The sequence below is a fragment of the Canis lupus genome, chromosome 20, assembly GCF_048164855.1.
Source record: "Canis lupus baileyi chromosome 20, mCanLup2.hap1, whole genome shotgun sequence".
NCBI classification, from domain to species: domain Eukaryota; kingdom Metazoa; phylum Chordata; class Mammalia; order Carnivora; family Canidae; genus Canis; species Canis lupus.
Genome location: NC_132857.1, coordinates 43,521,056 through 43,546,475, shown reverse-complemented (window position 1 = coordinate 43,546,475; position 25,420 = coordinate 43,521,056). Strand labels below are relative to the sequence as shown.

Here is a 25,420-nt window from a genome sequence, read left to right as displayed (position 1 = left end):
TTGATCAGGTCTATCATCAAAATAGTCTATCCTTTCAAAATAGTTTTCCAGTTCTTCCCCTTAAATGTAATAAACTTATGCTGTTTAATACCGGCAAATGTAACTGGGTTTATAAATTAAAGAAACATTTTTATTGACTTACAATGCTAGATGGTGGTGGAGTTCTTTGAAATTGATTATGAAAGATAAGCATTCTGGGTTTCCAAGAATATTCTTACTAGATACTGAGTATTTTGGCATCGGCTCATTGTATCATAAAGAATTAAAGAGTAATACTATTTTTAATGGAATCAGATATTCAGATTATAGTGATTCCAGTATTTCATTATGAGAGACCAGTAAGAGGTCAAGACAGTTGCCTGCCTCAGTGATTCTGACATATGTTGCAGATTTTTGGCTGAAGCATCTTACTCACGTTCAGGTTTATGTTATGCCATTTTGCTCAGATAAGCAAAAGTTTTATCATCCCTTCAGTCTGTCCTGTTGGCATTTTTACTACAGATATACCATACATAGTTTTTCCAGGAATAAAGGATGGAATTATTGATGGTGAAATTAAAATTTTGTTTGAAAACACAGAAATAAATCGCAAACCTCTTGATAACATTTTTCTGGGCAACTTATCACTGGCTTTTTCTTTTTCTGCTTCATCTTTTGAGGGCTTCTCCTCTTTTTCAAATGATTGCGTTAACTGGATCTGAATTTTCTCCTGTTGGAAGGCAAAATCAGTTATAAATGAATATATAAAGCAATTCAGTTCATACCACATTTTTATATTTTTTGAATAATATAAAACTGTATGGAGGAGGAAAAGGACTAAGATTTTTATGTTATCCAATTAGATTCTTCAAAATGAAATACAATTTATTTTTACTACTTTCATCAAAGTCCTGATACAACATGTTAAAATTAATATTTTGAGTTTAATATATTAATTGAAACACTTCTTCAAAATTATCTCAGAGAATATAAATATTTTCTATATTACTTTGAATGTAACTACTTGTAAAACCCCTGCAGAGTCAGAAGCAAGGTCTTCTTAACCTATTTTGTTACTGGAGAAGCCACGGCCTAACAAAATAATAATTATCATCAACCATGACAGTAGGAGTGAGTGTCAAGTCAATACTTAACAAAAAATAGTTTTTTGAGTATCCTATATAATTTCATACTCCCCCCATTCTCTTGCCATATAAAAATGTAGGTACAAACTTTCCAAAACCAAATGCATACAAATGATTATTTTTAATTTATGATTTACACATTATTGTTCCTCCTTCCATCACCACAAAGATGGAAGGATTTCAAACAAGATTGTTTTCCTTCAGGGTATGTAATACTAACCATGAAGTAATCATTTCTATAAAACAGAAAAGAAGAAACTCTACATTCCATTTCAAAAATTATGTCTTTACATGTAATTTCTGAATCCAAAGAAATTCTTGGAAGTGAATTCACATAGCCTAAAAAGGTAAAATAAAATTTAAAAAATCACACAGCTCTGTTTATTCAGGCAGAATTATGAAGGCAGAATAACTTCCAGACCATTTTTACTAAAGACAGAGGTATGATCTATTTGCAGACTAAATGATACTATTATTTATTGATGAAAAACATAGATTAGACAATTACTTCACTTTTCTGGGTGATGGATATGGTGGAAATAGGTCTATTAAGTCAACATCAAAGGGGATATAAATTTTAGGAGTTGAACTTGCAGCCACAGAATTTTATTAACCTATCTGCCCCCCCCCCCCCCACACACATAATTCTTTAAAAAATGTTTGGCAGAACTTCAGATCAAATATATATATATATATATATATATATTTTTTTTTTCTGCCTATAGGGTTGCTGACTACTAATTTTATCTCCTTTTAATTCTGTTCCCATTCTATCGCAGTTAAATTTGTGGTTAGAATATAGGGCAAACTGCATGCGCAATTTTTACTAGAATGATGAATACTTGCTTTATACTCTTTGTCCTGCTTACTAAACTTCACACATTAATCAACCTCAACACCTGGTAAGTCATTTTTCTCATTATGACTAATTTTTGAATCCACTTTTCTTATTCTATCCCTAAATGTAAAACAGATATTTAAAAATGAATCCCAGAACTGTATTTCAGACGTAGAATATTACAGAAGTTTTCCTGACTTACAGATTCTACTCCTACTCAAGAATAAGATATGGAATCCAGATTGATGGAAAAGATTTCACATTTAGATCTTCACCAAAAGGAGCGTCCACTGGCTATCATATTTCATTTTAAAGTTCCCTTCCCAGAGCCCTATATTTTAAGTACAGATATTAAATTATTTCATTAAGATGAGCTGTATTTAAAAATCCAGTAGGCTTCGTATACCAAGGCCCTGCTTTCAGTTGGTACTGAGGCCTTGTTTTTAAGTAGCAAATAAATGCGACATATTTTAAACTCAGTAGTCCTTTTAAATGAGCTCTTCTGACTATAAATAACTGGAAGGATAGCAACATCTCCATAGGAAGCTGTAATTCCTTTACTCTTCACTCTGTCATTCACATCTGTTATTGAGGTCACTTCCCTCTCATAAGCTCTCATAAGACACAAGTGACATCTCTCTTTTAATTGCCTCTCAACCTTTTGAATAATGAGTTTTATTCTAGATTAATTCCTCAAAAATCACATTCCGAAGCAGGCATTATTAGTTGAAAAGTGTCTCTACTGCCAAGAATGAGATACTACCATATTTCATGAGAAATAGTTCATTTTCTAATTCCCATTCAGGTGCAATTTAGTTAACTTAAGGCTTGGAAGAAGATGATATTCTACTAAAAGGAATATCTTTTGCTCAGAGAGAATAATAATGGGTTATTATGTGAAAAAAAAAAAGACTGTATCCAAGAGAAACTGAGAATCTATTAAGTGGAATACTGAACTCTGGCATAAAAACCTTATACTCATTATTCACATGCTGTAACTCAGCTTTTTGAACTTTATATAAACACAAAAATTACCTCTGAAAATTACCTCTGATCAATAATATATACATAATATGCAACATACACTTTTTTTTTGCAACATACATTCTTGATATTTTTTTCTCATATATATTTTCACTAGATGTACTTATGTAGTGCTGTGAGAATTTTCCCTCTAATATTTTTCAGATCAGGTTAAAATGTGAATAAAACCAAAGATCACATTACACTTTTTCTCAAAAGGTATGCACTTTTTCCCTATTAACAGTCTTATAAATGCCTGACCCTTCTCATTTCCTCAATATCCTTGTATTAATTCCATGAGGCTAAGATGGTGCAACATTTTAGTCAACGGAATGAAGAAATGAATATTCAAAAAACATCACAATATCCACTGCTCCACCTTGTATAGGTGTTCTTTACTGACTCATACAATATAACTTTTAAAATTGCTATTTCAAAAAAATTCCATTGATTTCTTCCAAGGTGTACCATAACTCTTCAGCTGTGTCAATAACCATGTAAAAGCCAAAGGTTAACATTTAGAAATGTTCTCTCCAATAAGATAAAATATTTTGATATTTTGCTTCTTGCTAGAAAGTTATTTTATTACTAAAGTGTATCTACTTTATAGAAGAGATAACTCTACTATCAATGTAGTTAAATTTTAAATAAAAATCACAAATTTTGAACACTATATTCCCAACACTTGAACAAATTTGTATATATTCTTTATTGACAATAAACAACTTATTCTCAAAATCTTCCTTTTCTTGTATTTTGGGAACAAAGAAGCGGAGTACTTCAGAGAACTTGACATGTTCTAAATATGTGACAACTATCTTCAATATCTATAATAGGCTTTTGAGGGTATAATTGCCATTTATTTAAAAAAAAAAAAAAAGATGTACAACCTGCCATGGCCTACTTTCCCCTTCCTCTTTTTAGTCACCATTTTTTAAACAACCACAGGTTGCTTCAATTCTTTGAAAATGGATTATTGGGATATAAGGGGATTTCAGACTGCTCAAACTGTTAAGAAGTACAACAAACCACAAACAGGCAAAGTTATCACACTGATAAAACCACTGTTTGAGGGTCCTAAAAAACTTATGTATAAATGTCCAAGGTAACATGAGATGAAGATCAGTGCACAGCTGAGTTTATCAGAAAAGTAAAGTCAGAACATTAAAAAGAATAAAAAAGGCAAACTGAACTGTTTGCTTGAACCTCAGCTGTTCAACATTTATAAGCACAGACAGAAGAGAAATTAGAAGTATTAAACTAACAAAGAGAAAAAAAAATAAAAAAGAAGTATTAAACTATTACAGCCAACCTAACTAGAAAACTGGCTTCACCATGCGTTCAGGTTAATAAGTAAAATAATACATCAAGCCAAAGTCTTGGTTAAGTCTCCTCTTCACACACAAGCAGTTAAGTGTTTAACACATTTATAAAAGCCAGAATCAAAAGGACAAATTTCACCACTGGAAGTACCACTTTCATATTCTATGACTTTTCAATAATAATATATAATCTTTCAAAGCCATATTCCCATCTAAATATATAAATCCCTACATTTTTCCAGAGAGAGGCAACTGCACTAAGCCTTAGATTGAAGTAACAGGGCTTTCCCACATCTGTATCTTCGGTGGTAAGTATTATGAAATGTTTCACTCATTAAAAAAAAACAAATGAATGAAAACACATACATAATGCACACACATGCATATACAACTTTTATTTAACCTTATGAAAAAATATTCTCCAGGAAGCAGGTTACTGCACCATGTCTTTAAATAACAATATTTGGTTTTCTTTTCTTTTTTTTTTTTTTTTTTTTTTTACCTGGTTCTCCTGTGATATCTCAGCTGTAGGGGGTGGTGGAGATTCTTCACACACTGCAAGGCTCCGAACTAGCTTTAACTTTGAGCTTGACTAAAGAAAAGTATTTAAAATTAACACTACATTTCACAAATCTAGGGCATATCCAAAAGCCCCCTAGAGTTTCTTAAGTTTCTTTATAGTTTCTGGCATGTATAAAAGTAGGTGAAATGCATAAGTTAAATATATCATTAAGTATCACTAAAACCCTTTGTTAAAAGTGAAAACAAGTAACTGCAGTTTTGAAAACTGTAGCAATAGCAAGAATGGGACTAATTCCAATTTCAAAACCCAAATGGTGAGAAAGCCATTTTCTCTATAGATAGAGAACCATTAAAGATATAAAAGCAATGCACAAAAGCGACTAGGCAAGACAAAAACCCCAAATAAAACAAAATAAGCTTTCTGCCCCAAACAAAATATGACAAAACTAAACTGAATGCAGCGCTGTATGAAAACAAGGATTCATCAAGCATGAAGGAAGGCCCTTGGCATGCCAGCACAAAATATTTACTATACCTTAGACCTTTTTCCTGTCTGTCCAAATGACTGCAATGGCCGCTGAACACACAAGAAAGATTTGTATTAAATTTCATACTGAAACAGAGTTTGTTGCTTAATTCACAGTCCTAAACCACAGAGGAAACTACTTGCACAAAGTATTGGAAATGAGGAAATCAAAGTCGGTTTTAAGTAAAAAAAGTATTGATTCCTCCCAGAAGCACACTTGTGGAAGATTCCCTAAAATCATTCTGCGGGTTGGCATTTTCTTCAAGTCAGCAAATGGTCACAATTTCCGTGTTAGCTGAGCTCAACGGAACTTGTAAGGTAAACTTCTTAGGTGGCACCAAAATAATATACACTTAAGTTTATTTTATTTCACTTTAACTAAGGTTAGGGAAACACACACATACACACACACACACACACACACGCATGCAAACCCTGAGGGATTTTAAGTAGCTGTGCTTAGAAAAGTTCCAAACTTATTAAGAAGAATGAATGTTTCAAATGCACACTGCGTCAGAGTACAACTCTCTATCAACAGAGACTTTTCACTGTTAGAAGTACACCACCAGTTTGTGATGGTCTAGGGTAAGGCAATGAGGCAGAAATGAAGAAAAAAGAGCAGAGTTACAGTGTGCATGTTCATGCAGCATGAGTGTAAGATCGTCAGTCACATGACTGGGACAGCTGCTGGGGCAACCAGCTCTAGTTTGTGATACTAGGTTTTGCCTCAGGAAAGCTGAAACGCCTATGAAATAGAGCCAGATAGATAGGTTTTAAACACACTTTACTTCCCCCCACCTCCTCCAATCTACCTCTCTAGCCCCAATACCAAACAGGAATCTGTCATTCATATGTATTAAAACCAAGAAGCTAGTTTGGTACCAAACATAAAACAGAAAGATCTTTAACACCTAGATTAGTATGCTTCACATATGAAATAAAGCCATTTCATTCCAACATCCACGAAAGCCTTCTGTAAAACCAATAGAAATGAGAATCTCCAGTACCAGTGTCTCCTGTCCCCCTTTTTGTACCCAAGGTTCTTGAAAGATAAGCAGCCCTGGATTTTGGGGATTTTTGTCCCTGGATTATACATACTACAAATTTGGCAGTGACAACAAAAGGAAAATAGAAAAAATAAAGAAAAATGACTTTCCATGTCTTATACAGAAGAAAATGGCATTTAAGGGCTCCCAAATGCACATGTCAGTGCTGCCAAGGAGAATTTCCACATGTTGGAACTGTCCTCGGTTCTTATTTACTTTCTCCTTTAGTTAGTTCAAAAGGATTTATAACAGTCTAAAAATAGAATTTAAAAAGTTATGCCATATAATGGAGGGCTTATAAGCAAAAAAGTGGGAGAAAATCAACAGATGAATACTAGAAAATGCACAAAACTGAGTTCCAAGGTATTAGAAGAAAAAAAGAATCTGTGACTTTAAAAACTTTAAAATTTTAAATAAAAGAGATGATTAAGTGGCAATATGAACTATATTTCCTATGCAGGAGGATTGAATTGATCCTGATCAAATTTTTTCGGTTTATTCTTATCTGTATAAAAGTTCAAACTATTTGTACTGATTTTCAAGGCTCTCGAATAGGTTCAGTTAAAAAGGAGATTTTAAAAGGGGTTTTGTAAAAACCTAAAGTGCGCTCTCTCTCTCTCTATATATATACATATATATATGAGATTATTAAAGGTTAGGAATCTAGCATGTCAGAAGACCAATGTCCTATCTCTGCTCACTAGCCATAAGATTTTACCTAAAAAAAAAAGTGAAGATACAAAGATACTGTATGTTATTCCTATAGTAATGGTTTAGTTTTCATAGACATACATGCATTCACAAGCTCAGTTTTAATTCATAAGGAACCTTTGATGAAGATGAAAAGAGAGAGGTAAAATTATTTAATAAACATGTTCTGAGTTCCTGCTTATATACAAGACACTGCCAGGCACTGGGGTTACACAGATGAATAAGACAGTTTCTGGTTTCAAGAACCTTACAGTCTAAGTTCAGAATTACTGAACAGTCAAACAGAACCCAAGATCTTCAGAATTTTAGTCTATTTTACTTTTACATCAGACCTATAAAAAACCTTCTTATGGATCAAATACTCCCTTTGACAGAATACTAAAGATGGTATCCCAAAATTCCCATCCCCTGATCACTTAATCAAATTCTAACCTAGGTAAGGCTGTGAAGGGTTTTATAGATATTAAAGTCCCAAGAAGTTGATGTTAAGATACAGAGAGAGCTCAGCTGGGTCTGATCCAATCAAGAGAGCCCTTTAAAAGCTGAACGTTTACTTTGGGAGCCGAAAGGCAAGTCAGAAACAAAGGGTGAGAAGGACCGTCATGACACACCATTGCTGGCTTCTGGAGAGACACAGTCTGGAGAGACTGTGGGAGGACTGCAGGCAGGTTCTAGGAGCCAACTGGCCCTCAGCTGAGAAGTCAGTCAGGAAATGTGATTTCACACTTAGAGCCAGCTGCAAGGTACTAGGTTATGCCAGCAACTGGAATGAGCGTGAAAGCAAATTCTTCTCCCAAGCCTTCAGGAGGCCCAGCCTGGCCAACACCTTTGATTTGGGCATTAGAAACCTTAGTCAAAGAACTCAGCGGAGCCCAACTTAGCTTCTTATCTACAGAATTGTGAATTGACAAGTGGGTGTTCTTTTAAGCATCTAAGTTTATAGTAATATGCTATGCTGCAACAGAAAACAAACACACCACTACTTAAATAGATTATAACTTGCTGAAGTAGCATTATTCAATAAAAATCAGTTGTAATTTCACTTCAAAAAGCAAAGAACTGAAATTACATAATAAATTCATGAGAAGGGATCCCTGGGTGGCGCAGCGGTTTGGCGCCTGCCTTTGGCCCAGGGCGCGATCCTGGAGACCCAGGATCGAATCCCACATCGGGCTCCAGGTGCATGGAGCCTGCTTCTCCCTCTGCCTGTGTCTCTGAGCCTCTCTCTCTCTCTGTGACTATCATAAATAAATAAAAAAAAAAAAAAAAGAAAAAAAAACTTATAAAAAAAATAAATTCATGAGAAAACAAGTTGTTTATAAAAGTAAACAGCCTTTGTTTTATATTTTGGTATCAATTTGGCAGCCAGATTTGGCTTTAAATAGGAATAAAATTATTTAAAAAATGCATCTGATTATTTAAAGCATGTTCACCTTTTCCCCAATTTTTTAACCAGAAAATTACACATAAAATTTGCCATCTTAACAATTAAGTATGCATTCATAATGTGCAACCATCACTACCATCCATATCCATTAACTCTTCCATCCTGTAAAACTGAAACTCTATACCTATTAAATATAACTCCCCATTCCCTTCTTCCCACAACCCCTGGCAATCACCATTCTACTGTCTTAATGTTCTGGCTATATGAAGTACTTCATGTAAGTGGAATCATATAGTATTTGCCTTTTGTGATTGAATTATTTCACTTAGCATAATGATCTCAAGGTTGATTGATGTTATAGCATATTGCAGAATTTCCTTCCTAAGGCTGAGTAATATTCCATTGTATGTATATAGCAAAATGTGCTTATCTATTCATCTGCTGATGAGTGCATTTGGGTTGATTCACGTTTCAGCTATTGTGAATAATGCTGCCAAGAACATGGGCATACAAGTATCTATTCAAAATTCTTTCAATTTTTGGGGGGTATATAAACTTAAAAGTGGAATTGCTAGATCATATGATAATTCTATTTTTAATTTTTTGAAGAACTGCTATATATACTGTCTTCCATAGTGGCTGTCCCATTTTAAATTCTCACCAAGTGTACAAGGTTTCAATTCCTCCGCATCTGTTTTCTAGTTTTTGATATCTACCCTAATGGGTGTGAAGTAGTAGGTCATTGTAGTTTTTTGCTTTTCTCTAATGATTAATGAGGATGTGTATTTTTTCATGTACTTATTGGCCACTCATAGATCTTCTTTAGAGAAATATCTCCAAGGACCATTAGAGGACCATTTTTTAATAGTGTTGTTTAGGTTATGATTGTGTTTTTTGGAATTCCCTATATAGTCTGGTTATTAATCACTTGTCAGATACAAGATTTACAAATGTTTTCTCCTACAGGTTGTCTTTTTACTCTCCTGACAGTGTCTTTTTTTTTTTTCCTTTTTTTTTTTTTAATAAATTTTTATTTATTTATGATAGTCACAGAGAGAGAGAGAGAGGCAGAGACACAGGCAGAGGGAGAAGCAGGCTCCATGCACCGGGAGCCCGACGTGGGATTTGATCCTGGGTCTTCAGGATCGCGCCCTGGGCCAAAGGCAGGCGCCACCTAGGGATCCCTTTTTTTTTTTTTGACAGTGTCTTTTAATGTACAATTCAAAAAGGTTTTCATGAAGTCCAATTTGTCTTTTTTTTTTTTTTCTTTTGCTGCCTGTGCCTTTGGGTGTCATATCCAAGAAATCATTGCTAAATCCAATGTTGTAAAGCTTTTGTCCCAAGTAATTGCCCTCCTCGTTTTAGAGATTTTGACTTTTATTCCCTTTGGTATCCTGATTAAAGATCAGTAAGAATTATGCTTTATAAACACTGCATTATTATATCAAAATATGGCTTTACATTGATTGCATATGGAGAAAAATTAACATTGAAATTTAGGCAATAACTACATATGCAAACCAAGCACATTACTCCAACACAGCCCTTAGTTTAAAAAGCTGTTTCAGTTAGGTGAAAATTGACATTGCTGCATGGGGTCAGTAATTGCTTTGAACATCTGTTATATTTGTACAAGATTAATCTCTTCAGAGACCATGATTCTGATAGGGTGGAGTCATCTGTGTTGGCCCCTTTCATGGAATAGTAGAGCCCCTCAATTAAGAAAGCAAGGTGGTTCAGGGCACACAGCAAGATGGTCCTCAAATCACTTTTAACTCAGGGCCAACAATATTTTAAAAATCTTGATTAGCCATCCTGCAGTAAGCCTCCATCATAGTTTTCTGTTGAGAAAAACTACTTATGGCAAGAATCATGTTAAACCAAGATTCATCTGACCCTAGTCTCCCTCACCAGCTTGATAAGAGATGCTGAGTATCTTTCCTGAGTCAACAGGTGGCATATATGCATGTAAGTTTTTCCCTTTCTAAAACCCATCCACTCTGAGAACACTCTGGCTTTCTTTTTTTTTTTTTTTTAATTTTTTATTTATTTATGATAGTCACACACAGAGAGAGAGAGGCAGAGACATAGGCAGAGAGAGAGGCAGGCTCCATGCACCGGGAGCCCGATGTGGGATTCGATCCTGGGTCTCCAGGATTGCGCCCTGGGCCAAAGGCAGGCGCCAAACCGCTGCGCCACGCAGGGATCCCCACTCTGGCTTTCTTATCTCACTCTTACCAGTCAAGTCTCACAAATTAGGCAGCAAGTCTATGCCTTGGACAGGGATGCCCCCCGGAGTATCCTCATTTTTGCAAATGTTGTAGCATCTACAAGACTAAGCAAAGAGAGTCTGAGTTCACTGTAAAATGCACTGAAACACTGATGCTTTTAGGGTAGTTGAGCAAAAATGAGGCTTTACTGCTCTGGAAAAACCAAATGGAGGTAGAGGGCTAGAAGGTGAGTCTCAGTTATGCCTCTAGGTCTCTAGGTGATCCTGGGCAATTCATTTCCATCAGTGTAGGTTATCTGGAAAATGGAAGCGGTACTCAGATGAGCTTTAGAAACTTTAGCTGTGACTCTTGACTTTTATGAATTTACCTCCAACATTGTGGGTCACTACTTTGAGCTTTTCTCACCAACTCGGAATCGTTTTTGGAAGAAATGTAAATGTGATTGAGGGCACCTCTTCTCCCTCCAAGGCATGTCTTCCTCAGGTTCGTAAGGGGTGATGGTGGTGATAATCTCCCCACATGTCCATGGTTTTCAAAAGGAAACCCATCTACCCTGAACCCAAAAACATACTTTCAGTTTCCAAGCACTGGATCTGGCTCCAGAAGACTATTAATATAGTCTTGTCTCAGATCGACTCTTTTCTTGAAAATGCCACATTCCCTCTCTGGTAATACTGAACCAACCCAGTGACTTTCCTCCTGTTGTCTGTGGGGCCATGATCAGCGTATCACTGCTCTGGGCTGTGTATGTTTCTGCTGAAAACGTCCACGGGTCAGGGAGTTTGGTGTGACTAATCATTTGGTTGGGGTAGCTTCCATTGCTTAATGGTTGTTTTCCTTTATTAGTGTTGTTGCTTTTGCTTTAGGCATCTAACACCTCACTGTTCAAAGTACAGCCCATTGGCCTGGGAACTGGGAGGTTGTTGAGATGCAGAATCTTGGAGGTATCAACCCACACCTTCTTCAGTATGTTTTGTGGCTTTGCAGTATTCACTCTGACCTCCTTAAAGTTGTCAAGTTTTAACAGATCTGTCTGGCAGCTCCAGCTTCACGGCCTCTTCTGTCTCAGGTGTGCAGACTGCAGCATATATCCCTGGGAACTGGGATGTCGGAGGTGGAGCCTTGGCTGGCCCCTTTGGTGTCATATTTAAGAAATCACTGCCAAATCCAATGTCATGATGCATTTCCCCCTGTTTCTTCTAAGAGTTTCATATTTTAGTTCTTATTTTTAGGGTTTTCATCCATTTTGTATTAATTTTTGTATATGGCATTAAATAAAGCTCCAACTTCCTTCTTTTGCATGTGGATATCCAGGTATCCCAGTCACCTTTTGCTGAGAAGACTGTCCTTTCTCCATGGTGTTGGCAAATCTTCTCAAAAATCATTTGACTGTGTATGGAATTCAAGAGTCTATTTCTGGGATCCTTATTTTATTACATTGGTCTATATGTCTGTCTTTATGCAGTACTACATGGTTTCGATTACTGTAGCTTTGATGTAACTTGTGAAATTTAAATGTGTGAGTCCTCTAATTTTGTTCTTTTTCAAGATTGTTTTGGTGGGTGTAGGGTGGAGTGAAATGAGTAAAAGGAATTAAGGAGTACAAATGCCAGTTACAAAGTAAGTTACAGGGGATGTTATGTACAACATGGGGAATATATTAATTTTGTATGCCGACAGATGGTAACTAGATTTATTGAGGTATACATTTTACAGTGTATACAAAGGCTAAATCACTATGTTGTACACCTGAAGCTAATATACTGTATGTCAAATAATCCTCAATTAAAAAATTATTTTAGCTATTCTGGGTGCTATGAGATTCCCCACGAATTTCAGAATGGGTTTTTTTTTTTTTTTAACTTCAGCAAAAAATGTCATTTGGATTTTGATAGGGATCGCATTAAATCTGCAGATCACTTTGCATACTGACATTTTAACAATATCAAATCTGTTCATAAACATGGGATGTGTTTCTATTTAGTTATGGAATCTTTAAGCATTGCTATATAGTTTTCATTGTACAAGTCTTTTATCTCCTTGATTAAGTTAATTCCTAAGTTTTTTTTTTTTTTTTTTAAGGCGAGGGCAGAGGGAGAGCAAGAGAATCTTAAGCAGGCTCCACCTCACCACCCTGAGATCATGACCTGAGCCAAAATCAAGAGTTGGACAGTTAACCAACTGAGCCACCCAGGAGACCCTGGAATTACTTTTTGAAATGTGTGGTAGAATTTACCAGTACAGCCATCAGGTCCAGGGCTCTCCTCTGCTACAAGATTTTTGATTACTGATTGAATCTCCTTACTAGTTACAGGTCTATTCAGATTTTGTTTCTTCATGATTTAGTCTTGCTAGGTTTTAGGTTTCTGGGATTTGTCTATTTCACCCAGACTATTCAATTTGTTGATGCACATTCGTAGTACCCTCTTTTAATCCTTTTATTTTGTAGAATTGGTAGTAATGTTCCCACTTTCATTTCTGATTTTAGTAACTTGAGTTGTGTTTTTTCTTAGTCCATCTACCTAAAGTTTTGTCAATTTTGTTAATCTTTCTGAAGAACTGACTTCTGGTTTCATTGATTTTTCTCTACTGTTTTGCTTTTCATTTTTACCAGAATTTCATTGTCACAGTAAAAATGTGGCAAGTTGTTTAACAGACCTTGACATCTCTAGATGCTAAGGGACAAGGTTCCCAATTTATAATTAACATTGTTTGACTTAAAACATGTATTAGGCCAATAAATGGCATGCAGAATATGAAATATGTTATAGGAGTTTCAGTTTGAAACGGGTATTAATACACTGTCAGAACTATGAGCTATGAGCCTGGAGAAAAAGTGAGGTTCAGTAATAAGTGATTAAGGTGTAATATTACAATAAATGTAGATTATTCTTAAATATACTACTTTGTAGATTAAATTTTGAAAGGAAAGAAAAACAAACATTATTGATTATTTCAGTACTTTGGTTTCTTGTTTAAAATAAAGGATCTTTAAACAGATCTAAAATTTATTTCAGAATACGAATGTGGAAGGATTTTCAAAACATTATTTGTAACTTAAAGGCTAACCCAAACCAGAGAGTTTTAAACTAACAACAAAACAAACAGAAACTTAAGTCTATGCAATCAACTTAAAATAAAGAAATGGTACAGAGGGTTTTGGGGTTTTTGATTTTTGCTTACCATAAATGTTTTTTGGTCCAATAGTTTCATTAGTTTTCTTTACCTATCCCTGAACTACTAAGAACAGTTTTGTTTGAAGGCTCTTTATTATAAAAGAAAACTGAAAAAAAAAAAAAAAAAAAAAAAAAAGAAAAGAAAACTGAAGGAAAAAAAAAAAAAACCCATGGAAGTACAGAAACGATAAACCATGAAAATTAAGTACTGTTAAGAAAGAATAATCTTTATGAGTTATACTGTGTGTTAGCATATAAAAACAGCCACCAATTAATGACCCAATTAAGAGGAAATCTATTTCAAAAAGGGGATCATTTTTCATCTGTAATTACTATGAACTAAATGTAATTACTACGAACAAACTAAAACTGTAACGGCTGAAATGTTTCAACTAAGACTCTTAACATACCTTGAAGAGTTTATTAATTCTCACTACATTTCAAGGTAATTGTTAAGGGTTAATGGTAAATATGGGGGAGGAAATAATGAATTAAAGTGTTGAATGTCTAGCTAAAGATCAGCAGCAATAAAAACCGTAGAGTCGGGCTAATCATCTCCACTGAAATAATAGAAAACAAGTTTTCTTAGTTGGAAGATAGGACTTTTAAATCAATAAACTGACAAACCAACACCAATCACTAATTGGTTTATACTATTTAACACCTGGAGTTTTGAGTAAAACAACACAGGGTTAAATATGCAAAGACCTAAATCTTAGACTTTAAGGAAAAGTCCATGCAGAAACTAAAATCTAGCTGGTTTACAGTTACCGCTTCTATTAAAGATAAAGAATCTCAGCATCCTATTGGTGATATACATGGAAATTACTGGAGAAAATAACAATATTACATAAAAATACTCCTACATCTATAAGAAGTGAACTTCTTTATACATGTAATCATGAAGCACGAAAAGTAAATGGGTATATAAGTGCTAGCTATCTTATATGCATTCTACCCAGGTTCAATAAGGAAAAGTACCAAATCCTTGAAATAATTTAAAAATTAAGGTGCACTATGGGAAGTGAATTTTAGTTTTAAAAGTTGAACTCATTAAATATTAATAAAAGACAATAAAAGTACAGTATACAGATCTAAAACTTAATGCAAAGAAATAAAAACTGTTAAAATTTTGGGGCGCTTATGTCAAGAAGTAAATTTTTTATTACTAAAAGAAAAGGATGTTTTGTGGCAATAAAAGGAACAAAATGGGAAGTAATATAGTTGTGTTACTGCTAATAAATAATTACATGCTGATGAATATAAACATCGTTTTAAGAGAATCAACCATTTGCTAGGCTCTTAACTATATACCAGGTATACTATTATATACATCCTTTATATCTTTGTTAGACAAATAGGAAAACAGTTAAGATTTGTATGATTTTATATAGACAGACTTTTATTCAACCCTTTAAATAAAAAAATTTTAGCATGTTTTATCAATTAAGGAATTTAATGCCCATTAACCTCCTGCTGATGTGTGGCTGTATCTTGAGTTTTTCTGATAACCTTATTAGATTGCCATTGCTTTATTGTCTCTTACATGCCCCATCTTCCCCTTTTTAAAGAAATGCACTGGAACTAATTTTAACTTGGGGATACAAGATGTAAGAGTTTCATCTTGATTATCAAAGGACTTACTATCGAAACTGAGAATACTAAACATCTAATTCAACTGATTCTGTGTCTGGAAAATTCACTCGTGTATCAGAAGCTGTCTATGCACTTTGGCACATAAAGGCCTAGTTGTTAACAAAAATCAGTTCTCATTTCCTTCACAACAAAGGTTACCAACACAAATTGAATTAGCCATCCTTTTGTTCAATAAATAGTTTGTCAGGAGAATGATCATTGTTTAAATTGACCTAAAATATGTTTTGGACCATGTTTACATACACATGTACATGGATGAACACCCCTAGACAAAACATTTGTTAAGTAAAAAGATGCCACTGTATAAGGATGGGAAAGTTGAGTATGAAGCATTAATAAGTAAGCAGAGTACAAGATTTCTAATTTCACATTTCAAATAAATGACTGCAAAAAAACAACACAAGTAATTCCTAAATTTAATCTGTGAATTCTATCTCTGGGAAAAACCAAACACCAGATGTCATATAAATCAGTTATAAAAAGAAAATTAAACACTTCCCACCTGCCCCCACTATTCATCCCATATTAAAGATTAGTTGTAGTCAAACAAAAGTTAGAAACTTGACTCCTCACCACCCTAATCTTCTAAGTACTTCATAATCATATAAAGTCCAATATGCAACTTAAGATTTGCAATAGGAATAGTGTGTGGCAGTAGAAAAGTTACTTAATCAAAAACTCTGCACAATTATCTTGGACCATAATCAACAGTTCAGAACAACCCCACAGCAATTACTTGAATAAGTTAATTTCTTGATATTAATGCACACAGATTGCTTAGCACTAAGGTATTCTTTTTTTCCTCTATTATTTAATTTATTTATTACTTTTTAAAAAAACTTAAATTCAATTAACATATGATCTATTATTGGTTTCAGAGGTCAGGGATTCATCAGTCATATAACACCCAGTGCTCATTACATCACGTGCCCTCCTGAATGTCCATTACCCAGCTACCCAACCCATTGCCCCATCCTCCTCCCTTCTAGCAATCCTCAGTTTGTTTCCCATGATTAAGAGTCTAGTACAGCTTGTTTCCCTCTTTGATCTCATCTTTATATTTTCTTCTCTTCCCCCATGATCCTCTTTAGTGCTCTTAAGGAAGTAATCCTAAAAGTTCTATAAAAGATTATATAACCTGAAACAAAACTTTTTCTTTTTTTTTTAAATTTTTATTTATTTATGATAGTCACACACACACACAGAGAGAGAGAGAGAGAGAGAGAGGCAGAGACATAGGCAGAGGGAGAAGCAGGCTCCATGCACTGGGAGCCTGACGTAGGATTCGATCCCGGGTCTCTAGGATCGCGCCCTGGGCCAAAGGCAGGCGCTAAACTGCTGCACCACCCAGGGATCCCTGAAACAAAACTTTGAATGAAAAACACAACTGACATTTTTAAAAAGTAGAGAGTCATGTAAACAGAACTATTTATAAAATCAATGGTTAAGGAGCTGTATGAGACAGTGTCTACTTGTAATCATCTAAGTGATGTCCAATATCTGCTGGCCTCTCTCTAGTTTGATGAAATGCTATCTTTACCAGCCAGTAGGAAATTGTAGGATTTTCCTTACGGTATTATGGAAGCTAATATATTCCTTCACTTTAAAATCCTTTTTCTTAAGTAAAATACTAAGGGGATGGTCAGGAAATTAAGACTTGGGAATGGATAAAATGTATGCTTCTTGAGGATAATTTTTATTACCCAAAGTCACTTCAAGTATTACTGTGCTAAAGCAAGACAAGGGCCTTAAGTTTATTCATGGTAGTTCACTTTCAGAACGTATAAAAGGAAGTAAGGAATATACTGGTTTATTCAAAATTCTTAACAGGAAGCCTATATTAGTTGGCACATACATTTAAATTTGATTAAAAATAATAGTTGCTATTTTCGAGCCCAACACGGGGCTTGAACTCACAAACGTTAAGATTAAGACCTGAGTTGAGATCAAGAGTCGGACAATTAACTGACTGAGCCTCCCGGTTAATAACAGTTGCTCATAATCGTTGCTATTACAATGAAATCTTTAGGCAGTATCTTAGAAGTACCAAAAAAAAAATGAAATTTCTAGTATGTTAGAAGAAGAGCATTTCATAATGGGTAATCCATATTAAGTTAAAAGGTAACTTTATATTAGCTAGATTCTTCTTAACAAGACTCTATTCTCTGTTCATGCTTACTTAACAGAGTTACTTTGTTTTACATTAGGTGAAAATATGGTAAAATTTTTTTCTACTTATTAATCTACTTTCATTCCTAAAATCTCTTCCACATAAGTTATTTTGATGTAAGCCTCTTGCCAGACACCTTGCATGGAGGCATCTTGGACCTCAAAAACTTCCAAGCAGAGTAAATATTCTCACATATAGTAAATTCTTTTATTTTTTTCAAGATTGTATTGATTTATATTTATTTTTATTTATTTATGATAGTTACAGAGAGAGAGAGAGAGAGAGAGGCAGAGACACAGGCAGAGGGAGAAGCAGGCTCCATGCACCAGGAGCCCAACGTGGGACTCGATCCCGGGTCTCCAGGATTGCGCCCTGGGCCAAAGGCAGGCGCCAAACCGCTGCACCACCCAGGGATCCCCCTGTATTGATTTATTCAGAGAGATAGGAACAGAGGGAGAGGGAACAAGAATCTCAAGCAGATTCCTCACTGAGCACAGAGCCTGATGTAGGGCTTGACTCCACAACTGAGAGATCATGACCTGAGCCAAAATCCATGAGTCAGATGCTTAACTGACTGAGCCACCCAGGTGCCCCTCTCATATAGAGTAAATTGTTTGTTTGTTTATTTATTATTTCTTTATTTCTTTTTAAGATTTTATTTATTTATTCATGAGAGACAGAGGGAGGGGGGAGGAGGAGGGAGAGGGGAGAGAGAGAGAGAGAGAGAGAGAGAGAGAGAGAGAGAGAGGCAGAGACACAGGCAGAGGAAGAAGCAGGCTCTATGCAGGGAGCCCAACATGGGACTTGATCCCGGGACTCCAGGATCACGCCCTTGGCCAAAGGCGGCCCTAAACCGCTGAGCCACCCTGGCTGCCCAGTAAATTGTTTTAATAAACAATTGAATAAACTGAGAATATAGTATTTAATGGATTAACATAAAATGAATTCTCATGTTGTCTTTGTTCCTCTTCCCAATCTTGGCAGTCAGGATGCTATATGGAATATGATATCAGATTCTGTCCATTTTTGCTTACTATAGTATTTCCTTGGCATAGTAGAGGCTTTCAATAAGTGCTTGGGGGAATGCATGAAATTTTCTTATAATATCAACAACTGGGCCATGATTCAATAGTGGTCATCAGAATGCTCTTATACTTATGACCAAGGGCAACACAATAGACACGGTAGGAAATGCAATAATCCAAATTAATCACTTGTTTACAAGCATGACCCAGAAGAGTGAACATTAGATGTACAAAAGGGACTAAAAGGAAATCTTCTCCTATTTCAATCATGAATGCAATAGAATTTCAGCAGATTTTTTCTGATTCAATCAGGATACTGGCATACTGCCATCATCGAGTGTAGTGATTGCAGGCTTGGCAATTTTTTTTTGTTTTAAAAAGTGCTACTACTAAAAATGACTAGAAAAAGTATGTTATTTCTCCCAATTTCTTAGGTAATTACCATTTGACTATACTTAATCAGTGAGGCCTCAACGCTTTTTTTTGGCTGTGAGTTGCCATCATTTTCTAACACATTTCTGGCACATAATAGGGAATAAAATTTTTGAATGAAGGAATGATATAACTTTTAAAATAACTTCTTTACTTATATAAAAAAGTAGCCCTCATATAGCCCTTAAAATCTCTGGATGTATTAAGAATGATAGAATAATGATAAAATATTTTCTCCAAAAGTAGACATCTTTATTCATAGGGCTAAACTAAAACAAATGAGTTAGAAGTAGTATTTTAAGTAAGGTTTTGTGGCAGATTAAAGGTTCCTACTGAGAGGCAGGCCCAAATTTCCCTTTCCTTGAATCTAGGCTAATAGTTTATTTACATATGTCATCAAAAGATGGCAGTGGAGGAGACACTCTGGGATTTCTGAGCGTAGGTCCAGAGAACCCTTGCAGCTGTGCTTGGCTCTTGGAACATTGTTTCTGTGACCCTTGAGTCATCACACAGTAAGTCTAACTATCCTGGGCCTACTATGTTGGCAGGGCTGTAGGTCGGTGCTCCCAGTTCCAGTTGAGACTACAATTCAGCCATTCCCACTTAAGTGCCAGATATTTGGGTGAAACAGTTTGGACCTTGCACACCAGCCCATCAGGCAGTTAAATACTGGCAATGACCATCTGATGCCTCATGCAATAGAAAATTCACTAAGCCAAGCCCTGAGGCCATCTTCCTGATTCATAAATCATGTAATATTAAAAAATAAAATGGTGTTTAAAAATTGTTAGCCCTTTGTTTGCAGAAATTTCATTTTTAAAATTTATTCATAAGAGACATATACACACACAGAGGCAGAGATAGAGGCAGAAGGGGAGGCAGGCTCCTCAGAGGGGGCCTGCTTTGGGACTTGATTCCAGGACCCTGGGATCATGACCTGAGCCAAAGGGAGAGGCTTAATCACTGAGCTACCCAGGTGCCCCATGCAGTAATTTCTTATATAGCAAGAGAGAACTGGAACATTTAGAAGTGAATAGTGTATGTACTACTTGAAATAATTTTTTACATATCTTGAATCTGTTAATCAATTCATCAATTTCTATCTATGCCTGGAATTAAAAGCCTTCTCCATGGTTAATTCTTTTTTTTTTTTTTTAATATTTTATATATTTATTCATGAGAGACAGAGACAGAGAGAGGCAGAGACATAAGCAGAGGCAGAAGCAGGCCCCATCCAGGGAGCCCAATGAGGGACTCAATCCCGGGACTCCAGGATCACGCCCTGGGCCAAAGGCAGACGCTCAACCACTGAGCCACCTAGGCATCCCTCCATGGTTAATTCTAATTTCTCATATACATGTGACAAAAGCCTCAAGTGACCTCTTTCTTTTCCCACCAACTGCTTTTCTCAGTCACGGATGACTGTTTCCCTGGAGAGTTTGTTTTTGCCAAGAGAACCATAGTTTTCAATCTTGCTTATTCTGCTCTTCTTTAAGGGCTCTTAGGTTAGATTCTGAACACTCATGACACTAACAATTAGATGCAGAGTGGTATGAAAAAACAGAAAGCCAATAAAAAACATACTGGTCACATACAAATAAAAACAACTGCATTACAAGTAAATATAAAGCAAATCAAATATATAAGCAATTCAAAGAGCTACACTCAACAAGCTAATCCAGATGGCTTAAAAATCAGCTAGTAAACATGTCCCAAAGGGTAAGCTTACCCTTTTAGATTTCTAAAAGTGAGTTTGGTATAAAGAGTATAACTATATCTTGAGTATTTAGCATTTGTAGCCAGAGAGAAAATCCTATTTACCTGCAAATCAATATTGTTGTCAATACAACGTTCATTCTTCTCTGCCAAAATCTTCCCATAGTTTTCTGATTTGATAAGATTTTCAACTCTAGTTGTATCTTTCACTTCTGCCTCCAAATCCTTCATTGTTTCAGTTTCATTTTTTACAGTAACAGTATCAGACATCCTCATCAGCAAAGGTTATTTTAGAATTCTACAGGGAACTCGAAGCCTTAGCAAGAAAGGAAAAAAAATTTAAATTCAGTTGGAAACAGTTCTTAAATTCGGTTAGTGTACAATATTGACTGAGTGCCTTCTATGGTCCAAGAATAACGCTGAGTTTACAAAGATGCAAAATTCCTGCTTTCAAAGAATACAGAGTTTAGTGGCAGATATATACAAATATAAAAAAGCATAATACAATGAAATAAGAGCTATAAAAATGAGGTGATTCTGATGCACATACCACTTTTAAAAGGTCTTAAGAAACATAAAAGAGTAAGCCATATTAAAGTGAAAGGTAATGGTTGTAGAGTTATAAAGGCATATTTAGATGACACGAGGAATATATTTTTTCTAAAAGGATTTCAGGAGTATCATCCTGTGAGAAAAATGTTTTCCTATTATAGCCTTTGTTTAGACGCCTAAAGTTCTAAATTTCTCAAATTTTCCATCAATTATTTCCAAAGGGAAATAATTATTAAAAAAAAAAAGCACATTGTATACAAAACACAGTTGGGAATCTGCATTAATAGTCTATATTATGAATCAAACATTGGAAACTCTCCTGACTGTGATTCAGTGCCTAACAACACCTATTATGAGACACTTAGGAAATCAAATACATATTTCATCTTTAGTGAGGTTAAGAAAACACTGGATATCAAATAGGAATGTATCAGGGACAGCTGTCAATCTAGAAGCTGTGAGAAATGTGACCCCAAAAAGAAGCCTTGATGTAAACAACTTATATTTTTTTCTAGCTTGAGATATAATTGATATATAACAATGTGTAAGTTTAAGGTGCATGGCATAATGATCTGATACACCTATATACTGTGAAATGATTACCATAATATAGATCACTTGACATAATTACAATTAAATATCTAAACAAATGAACAAAAAATACCTAAACACAAACTTTGGAATCCATAAAATATCTGAAAAGATTAAAAAACAAAAAGAGGGAGAAATAGATTCTGAAGTCACAGGTAGACTAAAGTGAATTTAAAAGTTTTCATTAATTATATTCCATATCAGAGTTAATTGGCTCATTCTCAAAACAATAAGGTTACTAAGAGGTAGGTCAGTTCTTAAAATACTCTGGTTCCTTGCTTTTAATACTAAGATTTTGAAAGAAAAGGCGTATATTTTTCTCAAGTGATAAGACAGGTTACCTGACGTATCCTATGGAATTGGGATTGTGGTGTCCCACAAAAATAAAATAAAGTAATCCAAGGTTCTTTTTCACAGTTGTCAGCCAGGATGTCAAGTGTATTGAACCATCTGGAATCTGGCAGGAGGAGTCCCATGTCCTTGTCACCACTGTAGATTCCCAGGCTGAAATGGACTGTCGTGGATCAAATGTATCATACCTTTCAGTGGCCTAAAGTTAAAACAAAAGGAAACATTTTAACAAAAAAGACAAAGAAATGAACAGCATATGGTAATTTAGAAATTAAAAATGCCACTGTTGGTGAATTTACTATTTTCTTGTCCTAAACAAGAATCGGAATGCTTAGTTACAACTAATTTTAACATATATTAGTTTTACGAGCCTAAAGTCACTCAGGGCACCTAGAGAATTTAGTAGTAAAAGCAGAGGGGAGAAGGAAGCAAGGGAATATATATATATATATAATTATATATAATAAGATTTTAGTATTTGATCAGTGTTGTAAAGGAAATAATTATTTATTTTATAGATAAAGGAAAAAAGGCTTGCCTAAGGTTACAACCAAGAATGTTTAACTCCAAGAGTTTTCTTACAGAGCTACAACTCTATGGACTTAAGGGAAGACTGTAATTTTGAATAATGATCATATTCTAGATTTTTAAGAGTAAAAAAGAACAAAAAGCTGTAATAAGTCATTTAACGTGTAAAGAAACTCACATTGGTTTGTTAAAAGCAAATGTCTATAAAGGGTAGAATGACTATTTTTAAAGACATCTGAAATGCCAAAATTCTTCCAGTGTCATCTGTTTTTATTTATTTATTCATGAGAGACACAGAGAAGGAGCAGAGACATAGGCAGAGAGAGAAGCAGGCTCCCCGTGGAGAGCCTGATGCAGGACTCGATCCCAGGACCTCTGGATCACACCCTGAACCAAAGGCTGATGCTTAATCACTGAGCTACCCAGGTGTCCGAGTGTCAGCTATTTTTAAAGTCAGTTTCATTTTATGTTTCTCTGGTGCAAATGAATATATTATTGCAAATAAACAACTTTAAACATCTTACATAGCTTTCCCATTTTCCTTTGACAGTTTTGTTGCCAATAAAAGAACAGTACAGTTTTAATGTGAAACAACTGAATATAGTAAGGTCTAAGTACCAAGAGACAATAGTATCACCAACCATGTATCACAGAAACATTCACATTTTATACTAGCTCTTCAAAAACTATTTTGAAATGTAATAATTTAGGACCTCAATATAGATTCACATTAGTTTTCACATCTCAATTTCCCTGTTTGACTAAGAGAGAACAGGAAGGAGGGATCATAAACAAATGTCCAAGTTGATTTCTGACATTGTCCTATTTCACTGAGTTTGCTAGGCCACTAAATCAAGTAACTTTTGTTTTTTTAATTTTCACCAAAACAAAAACAAAGACAAAAAATACTTCAATATAATTTCTCTAGTTTATAACCTTTTCTCTCATAAAATGGTAGACACAAGATGGCAGCACTCGCTAAGCAGCCAAATTATTACAGTTTTATTTTTTTATTTTTTTGGTAAAGTGACTTGTGATTCAATCATGAATCCTTTAAGTTTGAAGAAACAAAGGATGGCTATAATCCATACAAGAAATAAAAAACAGTGTGCCTAGATTGCTCAGTCAGTTAAGCATCTGACTCCTGGTTTTGGCTGGGGTCACAATCTCTGGGTACTTCAGATGGAGCCCATGTTGATCTCCATGCTCTGGTTCAGTCTCCTTCCCTCTCCCTCTGCCACTTTCACCTGTGTGCTCTCTAAAATAAATAAAATAAATCTTAAAAAAGAAAAAAAAAAAAAGACCTAAAAAAGGCAATAGCTGCAAGGGGTAATGAGGAAGAGGTACAATGTGAAGAGGTAAACACTCAGTTCTGAGGAACCCCAAGGAATTTTAGGAACCACCTAGTCAAATCTTATAATTTACTATGCAAACTATTAGCACCCAGAAGTTAAATAACGTGTCCAAAGTCACACAACCAATACTTGTCAATATTTCATACCATTTGACTAAATAAATGACTGAACCAAAATGACCAGTTTTTATTTCCTGGGAGATAATGATCAAATTGCATTATCATTATACCAGAGTTTAAAACCCGATTCTATCAATTATGACTTTGGAAATCATTTAATCTTCTGAGCCATAATTTTCTGAGCTATAAAGGAGGAAACAAGAGTATTTAGCTTATTAAACTTATTGGGAAGACTGAGTTTTTTTTAAAAATATTTATTGATTTGAGAGAGAGAGAGAGAGAAAGAGAGAGTGGGAGGAGCAGAGGGACAGAATCTTCAAGCAGAATCCATGCTGAGTAGGGAGCCCCATGCAGGGCTCAAACCCCTGACCCATGAGATCATGACCTGAGTCAAAACTACAAGTCTGACACTTAATGGACTGGGCCACCCAGGCACCCCAAAACTATTCAGTCTTTTAAATGTAAAGCATCCACTATACCCTGTCTCTCATAGAGTGGACAATCCAAAAATGTTAGCTCTTTTCTATGGTCAGAATCATTCTAAGGCAGCAGTTGGCTGAGGCTGAGTTTGCTGTACCTGACTGTACCCTGTATGATAGCAGATTGAAAGGAGGCCCACCATATGTACAGAGTGGCTTTGTATACCTCAAGTTTTCTTTTTTTTTTTTAATTTTTATTTATTTATTTATTCATGAGAGACACACAGAGAGAGGCAGAGACATAGGCAGAGGGAGAGGGAGAAGCAGGCTCCATGCAGGGAGCCTGATGTGGGACTGGATCCCAGGACTTCAGGAACACGCTCTGGGCTAAAGGCAGGCGCTAAACCACTGAGCCACCCAGATGTCCCTACCTCAAGTTTTCTTATGCATATATCCTACAAAGGTCAACAGAGGAGAACACTAGTTTGTGTGGATGTGTGTATGTCTGAGGAAGGGCGTGCTTGCCTGGGTGGACAGCCTAAAGGGGTTATTATTTTGTGCCTTCTAATTTAATGTTAAAAATTTGCAAAACTTTGCATT

General features: G+C 35.3%; 1 protein-coding gene across 14 annotated transcripts in view; it reads right to left on the bottom strand.

Annotated features, from left to right (window-relative positions):
- Window positions 1-22,531, bottom strand: part of R3HDM1 (R3H domain containing 1) — a 129,334-nt gene extending 106,803 nt beyond the window's left edge. For 10 of the 14 annotated variants that reach the window (XM_072789008.1, XM_072789009.1, XM_072789013.1 and 7 more), the window contains exons 1-5: window positions 22,390-22,531; window positions 21,011-21,221; window positions 5,365-5,406; window positions 4,810-4,899; window positions 595-709 (exon numbers count right to left, since the gene is read on the bottom strand). In XM_072789008.1, coding sequence (XP_072645109.1) covers window positions 595-709; window positions 4,810-4,899; window positions 5,365-5,406; window positions 21,011-21,181 — 418 coding nt within the window. In that variant the 5' untranslated portion in view covers window positions 21,182-21,221; window positions 22,390-22,531. Of the gene's footprint in view, window positions 1-594; window positions 710-4,809; window positions 4,900-5,364; window positions 5,407-21,010; window positions 21,222-22,389 lie in introns of those variants that run through there. The other 4 variants (XM_072789015.1, XM_072789021.1, XM_072789010.1 and 1 more) reach the window with 3 other exon arrangements.
- Between the last annotated feature and the right edge of the window lie 2,889 nt (window positions 22,532-25,420).